The 15,093-nt window shown below is 45.7% G+C and overlaps 1 protein-coding gene across 1 annotated transcript in view; it reads right to left on the bottom strand.

Moving 5' to 3' along the window:
• Positions 1-15,034, bottom strand: part of MED13L (mediator complex subunit 13 like) — a 174,648-nt gene extending 159,614 nt beyond the window's left edge. The window contains exon 1 of the mRNA XM_027661474.1: positions 14,948-15,034. Coding sequence (XP_027517275.1) covers positions 14,948-15,019 — 72 coding nt within the window. The 5' untranslated portion in view covers positions 15,020-15,034. The remainder of the gene's footprint in view (positions 1-14,947) is intronic.
• Positions 15,035-15,093: the final 59 nt, after the last annotated feature.

Raw genomic sequence — 15,093 nt, 5'->3', positions numbered from 1 at the left:
TTTTTCCCCTACTCAGATCAGTCTCCACACCTGATTCATCCAACAGCCACCGAGATGCTTTACCAGTAAGTGTGAGGACAGCAAAGCAGGTCAGGGAAGGCAGAGCTGCTCCCAGTAGTAAGGACTGGTTTTAAAGCAGCCTGAAATACTCACTGAGGCAAACCCCAAGATTGCCAACCCAAGGACAAAGCTGTGAACATGCTGTTTAGCTCACAACTGGTCAGAGATGAATGCAGAACAAAGCAGAACTCTTGCCAGGTGATGTAATCTGTGTTCCTCGCATCCCTTCCCATATGCACAGTCTTGGCTTATTACAGTTGCTACGATGTTCTTAACACTAAAAAGCCTGACAAAAAAAAAAAAAGGAACTTACAAATGCTTACTATTAACCAACACCGTTAGCAAATCATGCATTAAATGAGATTTTTGCTTTGGTTTACAAGGGAACGTGTGTCTTGGAGGGCTGTGCTGTGAAGGGTTCAACTTCTCAGATAAGAGGGGCTTTTTTTTTAAATGGGAGTTTTTTTTCTAAATTCATCTCACTGCAGTTGGACACGGAATAAAGTGTTTGTGAGACGCCAGTTCTGAGTGCACTGGGCCAAGTGTGTAAGGAAACAGAGAAATCTGATCCCTAACAGTAATATCCAAACCCTTCACTCACATCCAACTTCTTACAGAACAATTCCCAAGACACCAAAAGATCTGTTACTGATGTATCCAAAAAAGCAGCTGTCAGGGTGGAAGAATGTGTTCAAACCCCAAATTCCACACAGGCATCCAAACCCACCCAAAACATCCCTGAGAAAGCGGCATTAATGAAAACAGTGCCATGTAATGTCTTCATTCAGAAACAGGGCCACGGAGAGAACATCACAAACCCCCTCGGGAAGGGGCACAAACTGGGGGTTCCTTCCCCCTCAGTGACCCTCCTCACACTGGGCACAGTGAAACAAAAGAGATGAGCTGAGTGTTCAAACCTCTGACCCCCCTGCACACACAAAAACCAGCAGAGAGACAGAGAAATTCTGCACTTCCTTTCACAACCACCCATCTGCTGCCCTGAACAGAGACACCTCCACATCTACCTGCAGCAGCTGAGGGCTGCAGGACTGCGAGTTCCCAGGAGAGATGAAACCTAAGCTCTCATCCTTTCCCCCTCCCTTCAGGCTTAAATCAGAATAATAGGCAGGCAGGGAGGGTCTTGCTGATCTCATCGTGCTCCACATTCAGGTTGGCAGAGTTTGGGCTGCTAAAAATCACAATTCCCCAGTAACAACTTGGCTCTGGCGTGTTCCCAGCAACCCTGAAGATATAATTAGTGCTGTGTAGCCACTGTGACTGTTTTCCTCCTCTGCAGTCCCTGCAGATGGAACACAAACAAAACCCATCTTCCACCTCCTCTTTTATTTCTCATCACCACCAAATGCTTCTTGGCCTGTGTGTTGGAGGGGAAATGGACAGGCCAATTCTAAATTAACTTCTCTGGATCACTTGAGTAATTCCACCCATTTGAACACACAAAGCTCCCTTGGAGAGATTATACAATAACACAGACACAGCCAAACCAGAAAGAGGTAGAGCACCAAAAGTCTGAGAGTTTCTTGTATTTAGACACACCAAGGGTAAAGCAGAGTTATTTCTGTATTATTTGGTACTTCTCTACATTAAAAATCAACAGCCAAAACTATGTAATTGTGTTATTTTTCCTGGAAGATGAGAAAAGCTAAAGCAGAGTCAGGCCCCAGAGTGTAGAAAATCATTACCCCAGTACTTCCAAAACAGGAAGGATATACTTGAAAAGGAGGTGGAGATCTACAGAAGAGCATATTATAAGCAGAAAAACTAGATATATATCCATCACAAGGCCCTCAGCACCAATACTGACTTTCTCAAAGACTCTCAATATGGCAACATTCAGGTTATTTTGTTTTTCCTCACTTCTCCTGCCTGAAATAAAACAAAACAAAAACCAGGCATAAAAACGACCTGAGCAAAAGGTGCTTGGGCAGTTTGAGGTCTGCACAGCACTTCCAACAGAACTTTCTCTAATTGTCTTAAGAAGCAAGTAATGTAAAAAACCAAACCACACCTCATCCTTTAAGTCAGGGAACTTCCACAAACGAGTTTCACTTAAGCAAAGGGAATACAGAAGTTTTCATCACGTGCCCTTCTAACCAGCAGGGAGGTGCTGAGCTGCCCAGGGTACCTTAAAACATTTATTTTACCAGCCTCAGAAGTTAGGCACACTCTAAACATTTTCTCTAACCTAGAATTTTGTTTGCTTCTATGTAAGAGACCAGTTCCTAAGTATCCTCAATCTACAATTAATGCTTCAAATTGGAACATAAACCATGTAAATGCCATATATATGTTTGCCAGTTTTATTAGAGTCTCATCTTGAGGGCTCCACTCAAGTAAGTAGCTATTCTGAAGCCACCAGAGACTCATCCAGAGGACTACTCACATGAGTGAAAATCTGCATAAGAAAGCCCTTAGTTCATAGTCCAAGAATTTAAACTGTAGTTAAAGGTGTCATGGGAATTACAGCACCATTTTAATTAAATGCTGTAAGATCCTGCAGACAGACTCAAGATTAGCACCATCTGTTTTGGTTGCAGCGTCTCATTTCCCTCCACCATCCTCACACAGCCACGAAATATCACTGCACACACTCCAGCCATTTCAATCCCAGATAAAATGTATGCCAGGTTCATCCACTGCACTGGGAAGGAAGGACAAAAGGACACAGGCAGGGGGACTGAAAAACACCCTGGAACAACGTGTGCTCGTGGGGGAGGCAAACACCCCTCCCCTCTCACAGGGAGAGAAGCGCTCAGGAACATCTGCCCCAGCCCTGCCAAGTGAATTGAAACAACAGAGGTGATTGCTTCACTAAGAAATTAGTGTTCTTCACAGCTCTGGGTGTTGTTTTACACCCCAAGAGAGGTTCCTGTTGGGACACCACAACTGCAGCACCTGTACACAGCTATTGCTTCTCTTTTACTGCCAGGTCAGGAACACTCTGGGCTTCAAAACCCCACAACAACCCTGTGCAGTCTCCTGAAACGGGGTCATTTACTGTACTACATAATAACATCCTCCTCTTAATCCATTTTTAAAAAAAGGAGAGAATAGTTTGTGTTCCTTTAGGGTTTTTCTCTTCTGCCCCTCGAGGAGGGAGGGACCACACAGCAGTGGACAGGCCTTACATGCTCTGGACAGGCCAGGGCTCAGCTTGCAAAGGGCATTTCTGGGAGGCCAAGCTACTGGAGGACGAGTATTGCAGCAACTGCATAAAGTCCTTCAAAGCTGCCCATGCTCTGAATTCGAGGATAGCAAAACCAGCACACTAAAAAACCCCGAGTTCTAAAATTGGCCTCACATGGCCAACAGAAACCCTGTGCCCTGCTCAGAGCTTCAGAGCTGGGGCAGTGCATCCCCCCAGGCTGCACTGTCATCTCAAAATCCAGTGGCTTCTCAGAAATCTGGCCTGAGAAATCGAGTGTGATGTGAGAAAACAGAGCCATCAGCTGAGGGGAGCTCATTCCTCTCAGTATGCCACCGATCCACAGCAGAATGACATGTTTGACTTTAATCCTTTCCCTGCATAAGCACACAGTCAAGTGGCTGGAAAAAAAGGATGAAGGGGCAGCCACTAACAAGCTTTTAAAAATGAAGGATGACAAAAATTACCTTTTTGTTTGTTTGTTTGTTATTCATCTGCTCTTCAAACCAGCAAGAAGCTGAGCACACCATGTGTACCACAAACAGCTCCCTGCTGGATAAATCCCTCCACTCCACACTGCCTCCTTCCCTCATGCCCCCTGGAACAGATTATCCAAATGCTCCTGCTCCAGAGCTGTTTGTGACAAGCAACAGTGTCAGGGCATTTGTGTGTCACCTTTTATCTTGGCCAAGTCTCAGTGAAGGATTCAGCCCCAACCAAAATCCTATTATCAGATATCCTCCTGATGGACTCCTGTACCTGGGGACATCTGACACATTGTGTCACAGCACCAGGGAACCAAGACGCTTCTAAAATAATTATGAACAGCCACAAACTAATAGCATGAGCTGTTATGCCTAACAAGTAAACAGGACTGGCAGAAATGAGGTATTTTTTCCTCTTCCAGGGTGATCCTGCCTATGTGGGAGAGGAGGCAGCCAGGAAGATTAACAGCTTCTTTCAAAGAAACAAAAGTCAGACCCATCTCAAAAGGAATTGGAGGTGGCAACTAAGCACCATCTTTCCCAGTGGAAAATATAAAAGGGCTCCAATAGTAATGCTCATATTTCAGCAGCTCTGGCAGCTGCAGAAGCTCCCAACAAAGACATTCTGAGTGGCAAGCATAAAAGGAAGAGTAATCTGGTAAAAAGGCCCAAATTGCTGATACGGATCCAAATCCTCCCAGAATTTCAAGGTTAAATACTAAAGGAGATGACTACAATCAAACACAGCAGAAGGAAAATGAGCACACACTGACACAGTGAATGAGAAAAAGGATCTTCCTGAGCCCACTGCAAAAACAGGTTGGCAAAACAAACCCAAAATGGTAGAAATTCATGTCAAAGAAACAGGAGGTGACACAGAAATTGTTGGGTCACCACGACTCACGTGTAGCTCTGCACCTTCATCACCAACTGCAGCTCCTTTTGCCACATCAAAAAGCAGAGGAAACAAAAGAATTGCACAAGTGGTCAAAAGGTATATATTCCCTACAGTAAAAATCATTCCAGGATTAAGACTGTTCTGTCTACAGGAGGGAAACTATGAGGGTCTCTAGAGAACAGCTGCTGGTTGCCTTCCAGATACCAAATTAAATCAAGAGAATGCAGACTCAGACCACAAGGAGGTGGCTGAAATTTTTGTGTCAGGATAAAAACTTAAGTATGGTTTAGAAATTGTCTATTAAACATCTCCCTGGTTCAAGAAACCTCTCAACTCAACACAGAGAGCCTGGGAGATTATTCAAGGGAAGAGCAGAGCTACGTCCTTGACCTACTCCTGTGTCTTTCTCCAGGCAGAGATAGCTTTTGAAGGGAATTTTTTGGACCTGTTCTCATCCCAGAAAAACTGCAGCATTGCTCTGAGTGGCTGGAGCAAAGCTCCAAGTGGCTTCCCAAAAACACAACACGGGTTTCTCGGTGACCACGTGGCAGCTGTTCGACTGACAGGCACCAACACAGGGTTTCCCTGAATCCAACGGGCCAAACAAGCACTGGGACAGGACACTGGGGCACTTCTGATCCCACAGAGCTGTTCCTGTGCCCTGCCATTTAGCCAGGTACCACACTGCTATCTCTGAAATCTTCTCAGCACACACAGAGCAGTCGGTGCCCCTCAGCCCTGCCATCCTCAGTCAGCAACAGAGCAGCAAGTCAGGACCAAGCCCAGAAACTCTGAAGAAAAACCATACAAAAACAACAACAACAACAAAGAACAGAAAAGGGAATTTTTTGAGAGAAGACCTTTAAGTTCCATGAACATCTTTCACCTCCAGTGAAGGCTCTGGTCAGCAGGGCCTTAACTGGTTCAGCCAGTTCAGAACCCGGCTCCAAACTGGTGCCTGGCTCAGCTCCCCTCCCTGCCCAGGCTGTAACCAAGCTCAGAGGTGTGAAAGGACACTGAGATAAGCGTGGCTGGAAGCCAAAGGGCTCCGACTCAGCCACCAGTTGTAAAGATACTTTCAAATCCAAAATATTCAAGGCACAAATACAAGGAAGCAAAGGTGGCAGCAGCAGCATCCCAGGTCAGCTGGCACTGAGACCCACAGGCACTGCCACACGTGTCTGTGCTTCTGCACCAACAGGCACAACCTGGGAAGTTGTTGTGCTGGAATCTCATCATCAGGAGTGGGGAAGGGAAAAGGGAAAACCAAAGGGAAAAGGGAAAACCAATCTGCCCAACAAAACAGGCAGCAGTCTGGGTTTCAGAGGATGCTGCCACACAGGACCTGCCCATGTCCTTGGAGAACACCCCCCCGCCCTGTAAATCCAACAGCATTTACCAACGAGACACTGGGGGGGATGCTGATTTGGTTTGGGGGTTTTTATGGGAAAAAAATGGACTTGGATGATGTGGGAGCTCTTTTCCAGCCTCAGTGATTCCCAGTGGAATGAGGTTTCCCCACGTGAGAACCAACCATACACCACTGTGGGCTGTATGGAACCCTACAGTGCCCGCAAGACAAAAGACAGAAGGAACTGAATAAATTCTTTCCCTATCACCAAAACCCGGGTTTGGGGGGTGACCCAGCCTGCAGGGCAGGTCACAGACACAGCTTTACACCGAGTTCCATATCACTGCAGCCAGTTGCTTTACAGAAGGGGATCAATCATATTTTAACTTCTGAGTAGACGGTTGAGACCAGATAAAATGGAAACCACCACTGCACACTTGAGCAGCACACAAAGAAAGCCAATAAACATGCAACTTGCTACCCAAAGAATCCCTCCCCCCCTGAGGGTGAGTGATTAGGTCTGCAAGTCCCCTTCAGAAAGGCAGAACCAGAATTAAGAACTGCCTGTTTTCCAAATTAAAAAAAATCCCCTCTTACAGGAAAGTAGCCCAACACATGAAAAAAAAAACAACAAAACAAAACAGCAAAAGCAGATCTGCAACTAAATGAAGGACTAGTCTCTCTTCCCCCAACTTTAACTTTCTTTTATAGTTTTTTTTAACTGAAGGAGGAAGGAAATGTCAAACATCAGAGTCATACAATGGACTATCAGATGTTTCCCAAACCAAGTAATCTGACATATGGGGAAAAAAAACCGGGGGGGGGGAGGGTGTGCTGGAGGAAGTAACAACCCGAGCAGAGTAAACTTTGGCACAGAGAGTTTAAGAACACAGTTCCCTTTCTGCCCTCCCACAAAAGCTGCAGCACTGCAGCTCAGGACATTCCTGGGCCCCAGGGTCCATCCCTGTCCGACCTCAATCCCTGCTCCGGGACAGGGAGGGACAGCACAGGAACACATCCCCCAGCCCTGGCTCCTCAGCACTGACAGCCCCCAGAGCTCAGGTTGTTGTTGGGCATCCTGCCTGGAAACCAGCCCTGGAAAATGCACCACCTGGAGAAGCCTCGTGTGAGAATCTCCTCGAACACAGGCAGTAGTAAATAAACCCCCTGCATGACTGGTCATGCAGATTCATTTTGCCAGCTCTCTCTCACTGTCAGTCCTGCAAAGACAAGAATCCGGCAGCTCCTGCCAGGAGGGAATTATGGAAATTCACCGAGAGCTCCAGTCCAAGTTTTATTAAAGTACACATGGAAAATTAAATAACCAGAAATATACTGGGCTAAAAATGAAAGCGGCTCGTTCAGAGTCAAGTAATTTAACCAATTAACCTTTTCTCTCAGCAAAGAAATTATTTTTTTATAGAAATACTTGACATGGTCATTCTGAGATGTTCCAGGAATTAATTTTGTAGCTCATCAGAACCACCTACAAATTCAGTAACATCGTGGACATACGTGAAGTGAGACTCATAAAAGTCTGACACCGAGTGCAGATACATCAGACCAGATCTGAGTACTTCCTAGTACTATAAAAAAAACCCAGGTCATGGTTTTATACTGCAGAAAACCAACACATTTTGAAACTTCTGTCTCATAGCTGTCAGCTCTGAATGCATCAGCATCAAAACCTGTGAGTTTGCCAGTGCCTGGTCAGTAGGTACAGAACATTTTTCCTCTAAATTTTGCTTTCAATCCCTTGTTCTCATGAAATATTGTATTTTATGGGCAAAGATGGAGCCGTAAGAACAGGCAACCACAAGGCCCTGACCACAGCACAGCTCCTTTAAAGCTAAAAGATGAATGGAATAAAGTTTTACTGAACAAGCTTTAAATTTCCTTCTCTAAGACAGGGATTGTGGTTACAAAGCCACTTTGATCTTCCTTCAATCCAGGCCACTGCCAAAACGTGGTGGGGAGAGAGGAATGAGGGGGACAGAGCAGGGTTGGGAGTGAGGAAGGGAAAAGCTTCTCACAAGGTCAGTTCTACAAGCCAGGCTTAAATGTGAGTTTATGAACCCTTCTGAGGTCACCAAGGCACGGAAGGAGAGTGGAGGGGGAGGGAGAAAAACGGAAGAGGGGAGAAACCCCCACACCTTTTCCTCTGTAATTATAATTTTCATAAACAAGAATAGTGCATGGCACTGCACCACTGGCTGATTAAAGAAAGCAGAGTGAGGGCCTAACGAGGAGGGATACAGAAATTTATGTGCCATACCTTCTATTAAAAATTAATTTTAGCAGCCTGTCCATTTTTCTTCGTTTTCTTAAGCTGATTAAATACATTCCTTAATACAGGGACGAGGTCTTTGTGTATGTTTGAGCTCATCTGTGTCGGTCACATGAACGTAAACGTTGCCCGGGGGCACCTCATCCAACAGCACCACACAATAAAATTCCCTGTCTCACAGAAACAAAAGCAGGGATGGCACTAAAAGCTCAAGCCACCCTTCCATGGGCACTACTGCAATTGTGCTCCTCAATTAAGCCACACATGACCCAATGAGAAATAATGTGGTTTTCTGCAGATGAAGGGAGGAAGCCAGAGCCAGAATTTATCAAAATTAATCAAAATTCACAGCACAAGCTCAAATCTTCCACGTCTGTGAGTCAGGCAGCCCCTTACTCTGTGAGATGCTAAACCCCCCGAAAAGCTGAACTTCCTCTCTGGTATTGAAGTGGTTTATGCTCAGCCTTCATTATCACTTTGCAGAGCTGAGATCACAGTAATGCCCAGCTCAGGAACGAGCTGAGCCACAGCAGGGAACTACACAGGCTGTCATTCCCAGGATCCAGCCCCTTATCCCTGTGTGCACAGGGATCCTAACACCGGGTTTTAGCCGTATTTTGAGGATATGAGCAGAATATTTTTATTAGCTGGTCTCTCTTTAAAACTACCAGTTGATGTCAGGGCACTCAGATCTATTTTTAAAGCACTGCTTAGAGCTCAACATGAAAACGGTGCCATGGTTTGGTCTGAGGAACAAAGATGCCCCCATGTAAACACATATTTCATGCAAGCAAATTGCCTGGATTTGCTTTGGGATCTTCTGCTGAAAAACACTTGTGGCACTTCGAAAACTGGCAAGTTAATATAAAACAAGCATGTTTGCAGTCAGAGCAGTAGTTTTTGCTTATTATTTGTGTTACTATGGCACCAACAAGATGCAAATGCCACGGTGCCAGACTCTACACAAAGAGTGCACCACTCACCCACAGAACAGTAAATGAGCACACACAGACTCCAAAGTTTTATATAAACTCCACTTGTCAGCCTTGACAGCAGCGGGAACAGCCCAAGCACCCACCCAGGGCTGTCTGGAGGGTCCCAGGGACAAGGTCTGGAAAAGGGTTTCTGCAGGTCTGTGGGTATCAATGTAACCTTGCACAGCCACAAAGGAACAACCAGGAAAAAACAAAGGATACAAATTTATAATGGGATCATCCCGGAGCTCAGTGGAGTCAGGAGACAGGCAGCACTCCAGGGAAAATGAAAGGCAGACAGGAACAGGTCTGGAGGATTTACAGTAACCAGAGGGGATGGAACAGCCGGGAAGGCAAGGAAGGAATGCAGGAAGGTGCCACAGCATTCCTGCAGTTCCTGATCCCAGCAGGGATGCTTCACCCAAACCCGGAGAAAATGGGGCTGCGAAACTGCACTGGGGCACGGGGGTTTAATTCCACAGTGATCAGGAAAAGTGGAGACACCAATTAAACCACCTCCCCCCACAAACAGAGCTTCAAACACAGGTGATCCCTGTTACAAAGTCCCCCCTATTGCAAAGTGCCCTAAAACATTGACTTTTTGCAGTATTTAAAATCACACACACACACATCCCCGTGTAACACTTCTGAGAACTCAGTGAAAAAATGAAAACAAAACCCATAAAGATTCCATCTTCAGCTAATGACCCAAGTTAACACAGTCAGCACATACATCTCACATGCACCACGATTTTCTCCCTCAAGATCAAAAACTTGGGTTTCTTTAGATTTCTTTCAAAAGAATTGCATTGTCCTGAAGGAAAATAATAGAAGAAAGGTCTACAGACAGGATTCAGAAGTTCCTTCTTTACTCTCTTTCACGTGAGGAAGTGCTCTCTGAAATGGAAGGCACAAAAATTCAAGATCAAATGAATCTGGGGGAGTGTTTGAGGACTGGGGTTATGATGTCAATTCTGCATTAAAAATATAGAAAATTTGAAAAAAAATATGTATTTCTAGCTAGTATTACAGCAAGTTGAAATTCTTATTCTTAAGCTGTTGTTACCTAGGATTATTTTTTTTTAATACATCAGCCCAATATTTGAGTATTTTCTTTATCAGGTTGATGTTGTCAAGAGCAATCTCAGACTCACAACCAAAATCAGGGCACTCTCTGGGAGAGGATTCCCAGCCCAGGGCATTCAGAAGACACTCAGGATTTCAAGAAAAGAATATTTCACTCAAGTATCTTTTAGTGGTTTGTCCTGAAGAGCAAATGTCTCTCCTGCACCCCTCATTTTCCCTGTGCAACATTCCAAAAAGGTTGGTTACCCAAGAGATTCCTCAGTTCCTCTCCCTCAATGTCACTCTGTCCCAGACTCTTTGCAAATCTGAGTCTGCTCTCTCCAAACCCTCACTCTGGCACTTACCATTAAACTGTCAAACAGTGACATAATACAACCCTACCTCTGAAGTGATTTAAAACCCAAAATAATCTTTTATTACCAAGAAGTGAACAAGCTTTCTAATGTCATTTCTCTACTTCTACCCTGTTACCTAATAAAACTCAGGATAAAGGCAACCAGAGGATCAAATACTTCTGCAAAACTCGAGAGCTTAATTCCACTCCTTAATTATTTATACATGTAAACTCACACCTACATAACATTCCAAACAAGCACAGATATTTACTGTGCAGTGCTGGAACATCCTGCATGCCAAAATCCCAGCCCACTGCTCAGAGTGCTGCATTTATGACAACACAAGGAGCGAGAACAACTACTGGTTAATTTAATTTACTACGAGGGGATTGAGCAATCAACACTTACTACCAGGTCCTTTACTGACAGTTGTGCAACTCCAGGGAGGATCTCACTGGCAGCCTCCACAACTGGCACTTTCTGATGCCATTAAGAACCTCAAGGGAATAATCCAAATGCCACCTCAGGTGTCCTTAACTCCTTTTGTTTCGTTCTGGGAATGCCAATACAACTCACTGATAGAAGAAAACACCTTCTGCTGCTGGTTGTGAACCACAAAGAGCCACAGCAGCCACGGCCCTCCCAGTTTGTAACTCTGAACCCCATGGGGAACAAACACACAATTCCTGCTGCCCAGACCCCTCTGGCTCCTGCAGGAATGCCTTCAAACAAGGATCAGGGCATCTTCTATGAAGTCCTCTCCAAACTGCTCTCACTTCCCAAGAACAGTCACCTCTTTCCAGGCTGAAAACTCTGCAGTATCTGATCCTTCACTGCACAGAAACTCTGAATTTTAGGTTATTCCTGACACTCTTTGCTGTACCTTTCCCAGCTCCAGTATATGAAGTGTTATACAACTTCACCCCAATTTCCTGAGACTGACTTGTGCCTTTGGATCCACCATGGCAGCTAATCCAGACACTTGAGGAAACATCTTCCTGCAAGCCCAACATCAGATGAGTAACCCTTAGTCACAGGAAAAGTCAAATTAATTTCAGTAAGGCTCCTTTTATGATGAAGGATTATTCACAGGAAGACTGTTTGCCAGCTGGGTCGAAGTTTTAATACAGGGCCTCAGTATTACCTCAGAACATTTTGTCTCTAAATAGTTATTAGACAACTCTTAATTAGTATTTAAATAAACTGGCCCTTACAATGGGTTGTTAAATACTGTTTATCAAAACAGACATTCTTTTTCAGAAGGAGCAGCAGACATTTTGACTGCTGCAAAAACAGAGTGAGGATAAATATAATTTCTTCCAGAAACAGCAAATAAAGTGTGTTTTTAAAGAGCAAACCTATTACAGTGGCATACAGAGATTAAATAAGTTATTATTTGAGGTGTCCTCTGATGACAAATATCAAACCTTAGAGGGAGATGCTTTACATCTGGAGCAAGACTCTGGATTTCTTTGTGCAGGGCTTGTGCCTGACAGAGCACAGCAACATTAACCCATTTTCCAGAGCTGGATTCCCACTTCAGTGGAGAAGAACACACAGTGGTGCTGGGAAGGGCTGCAGGGCCGGGATTCCAGAGGGACACTCCAGGAAAGGCAGCCCTGCCAGCCCCAGCCCACCCTCAGCACCTGGACACTCCCAGGGAGCTTTAAACCTGCACCTTCCCCCCAGGTGACAGACTTTGAGCTGAGAGCACTGAGCACATCTTCACTTTCTGGCTGTCACTGATTAAAGACTCAGTTACTAAAGAAGATATTTCCTGCTAAAAGATGCAGAAAAAGCAACAGCACCTGACCTGCCTGAGGTGTCTACAGAAAAACAGAAATTACAGACTGTTAAACCAACCCAAACCCACACAGAGCTCTGCCCTCTCTGGGTGGGGAGATGGAATTCCTCCTTCCACGGAAATATTATTTAACCGTAAGCAAACAGGATCACAGTGGACTATAATATTTCAGAACTGTGAATCTCCAGTCACAAACGTTTCTTTGTGATTCACACCCAAAACAAATAATAATAAAAAATCAACTTCAAACAGCACAGTTGAAGAATTATTTGTAATCTACCTCGCTCCCAAAGAATGAATGGATTCCCACCAACAGCTGATTTAGATTTGGTTCTGTGACACTGGAAAAGTAAATGATTAGCAAAAGTTTCTCTAATTACTAATCCAGACTACTGTAGCTTTGACACTTCATAAATTTTGAGATGAATATGACAATTTGAGGTTAGAGGGTCAATGTGTTGGCCACATATTTCCAGTCAGTATTTCCGTTCTCAATATCTTTTACTGATGCATAAATCCTAAAAAATACTAACAAAATACAAAATAAACCTCCCCAATAGCTTTCATATATGCTATATTAAAAAAAAAAAAGGCTTTATTGCATTTTTTTTTCAAGTAGAGCCAGAACACAATAAAAACAGAGTTTCATACACAGCACCACATTAAGGTAGAGATACCTCCCACTAAATTACACGGGAGATTAAAGGCTTGCACATTAAACTCATTATTATTAAAGCCACTTGTAAAAGAAGTTCGTTAAACTTCTTTCAGTGCTATCACACACCCATTCCAAATTGAACATTTCCCCGCTCTAGTCAGGTGGGAGGGGGAAAAAAAAAAAAGGCAAGCGAACCACAGTAAGTAGGAAATAGCTTCACTTTATAATTTATGCTAATGGCATGCCAACAATTATTTTTCCCAGTGACAGATCCGCAGATTGCAACTCCAGCAGCCAGTTCTGCCTCTCCAAACACACACTCCGGGCTGCATTAACCACCGGGGACTCCCACAATCACCCCCGATTGTTCCCTCCGTGCTTCCCGGTTTATTTTCCTCGCTGGGTAAGAGCAGCGTAGTGGAAATCACAGTAACAATCCCCCAAATCGCCGTTCCTGCGTCTCGATACGCCCGGCGCTGCTACATATTTATAAATATTATAGAACGCCCTCAAACAGAGGCGCGGAGACAAACTTACATAACGTAACAGTCAGTAACCAGCCAAAGTAAGAATTGTGTCTATTCTCACACAGCAATCTCCGGGTTTTCCAGCGGCACAAGTGGCTACGGCTCTTGCCCCAGATTCTTAAAAGGAATGAGCAAAAAAACGCCAAACATGCATAGATTTTTTTTAAAAACACAGACACGATAACATACTTCCATAAAGTTAAAAATCATAAAACAAAGAGCTTGATCATCTGCGTTTTTAATTAGTTTCCCCTCTTTTCCCCCCCCCCTCTTAATTTGTATAAGGGAGCTAAAAACAGTCCCTCCTTTCCTATCAGAAAAGGCACAGCACACGCACACCCACCTCGAATTCTGGCAGAGCTCTGATGCGGGGCGGGGGCACCCACCACAAACCTCTCACACGTGCTGCCCCCAAAGTTGCATCACAAGGTTTTAACTCCGCCACACCGCGCACCAAAGAAAGTCCCTCCTCCCCTCCGACATTATCCCTGTAGCACCAGAAGGCTCCCGATGATCCAACACCGCTCAGCTGTTGCCCAGCCAGAAGGGATAATGTTGCTGCGTGTGCCAGGTAAAATTAAAGCAACGCATTTCCAAACGACTCTGCGCCCTTGCGCAAACAAATTTACGTTTTAAATTTTAATTGCCAGCCCGTCTCAAAACCGATACCACGATTTTCTGCAGCGTTAAATCCACGTCGGAAGTTGTCGGCTCCCAGAGGGACGGGGCAGGCAGCATCTCTGCAAACAACCCGACACACTACGCTGTCAGCCACTGCTTTTCCGCAGAGAAGAAAAAAAATTAAAAGGTTCGGGTTTGTTTGGTTGGTTTGGAATTTTTATTTTTTTTTTTTTAAAAACCTCTTGCCCCCGAGCGCGATAGAGGCAGAGAGCAGAGCAGGCTGTAACAACAGCTGACACGCCGTCACCGGAGCCCAGAGCTGCGTCCGACAGGCGATCACACTCCATGAGCATTCGCCGCCGCTGAAATGGCGTTTGTCATTGTGAGAGGAGACGGAACCCCCCCGGCTCGGCGGCACAAAGCGCGCGGGGCTCGGGGTGCCCGGGGAGGAGCCGCTGTGCCCCGTGTGCCCCGGGGGAGCGGGGACGGCCCCGCCGCAGCCCCGGCGGCGAGCGGGACACGCGAGTTACCGAGCAAAATAAACACGGGCAGCGGGCCGGGGGAGGGGCCAGCGCGGGAGCAGCCCCGGGCCCTGCCTATAAACCCCCGGCAGCGTCACCCAGCCGGCAAACCCGGCTCGGAGCCACCCCCGGGCACCCACCCAGCGCCCCCCGCCCGCTCACACGGGCACTCACCAGCGAGAAGAGGTTGGAGTGACAGTCCTCCAGGCTGGCCCCGTTCGCCACCCAGTTCGCCGCCGCAGTCATGATCCTCGGCGAGCCGGGCCGCCACGGCGGGGCATGTCTGGCGGGGCGGCCCGGGGGGCTCGGGGCGAGGCGGG

Source organism: Corapipo altera, unplaced genomic scaffold, assembly GCF_003945725.1.
Source record: "Corapipo altera isolate COAL_440 unplaced genomic scaffold, ASM394572v1 150, whole genome shotgun sequence".
NCBI lineage: Eukaryota > Metazoa > Chordata > Aves > Passeriformes > Pipridae > Corapipo > Corapipo altera.
The sequence above is the reverse complement of the archived record's forward strand: the minus strand, read 5'-3'. Positions and strand labels throughout refer to the sequence as shown.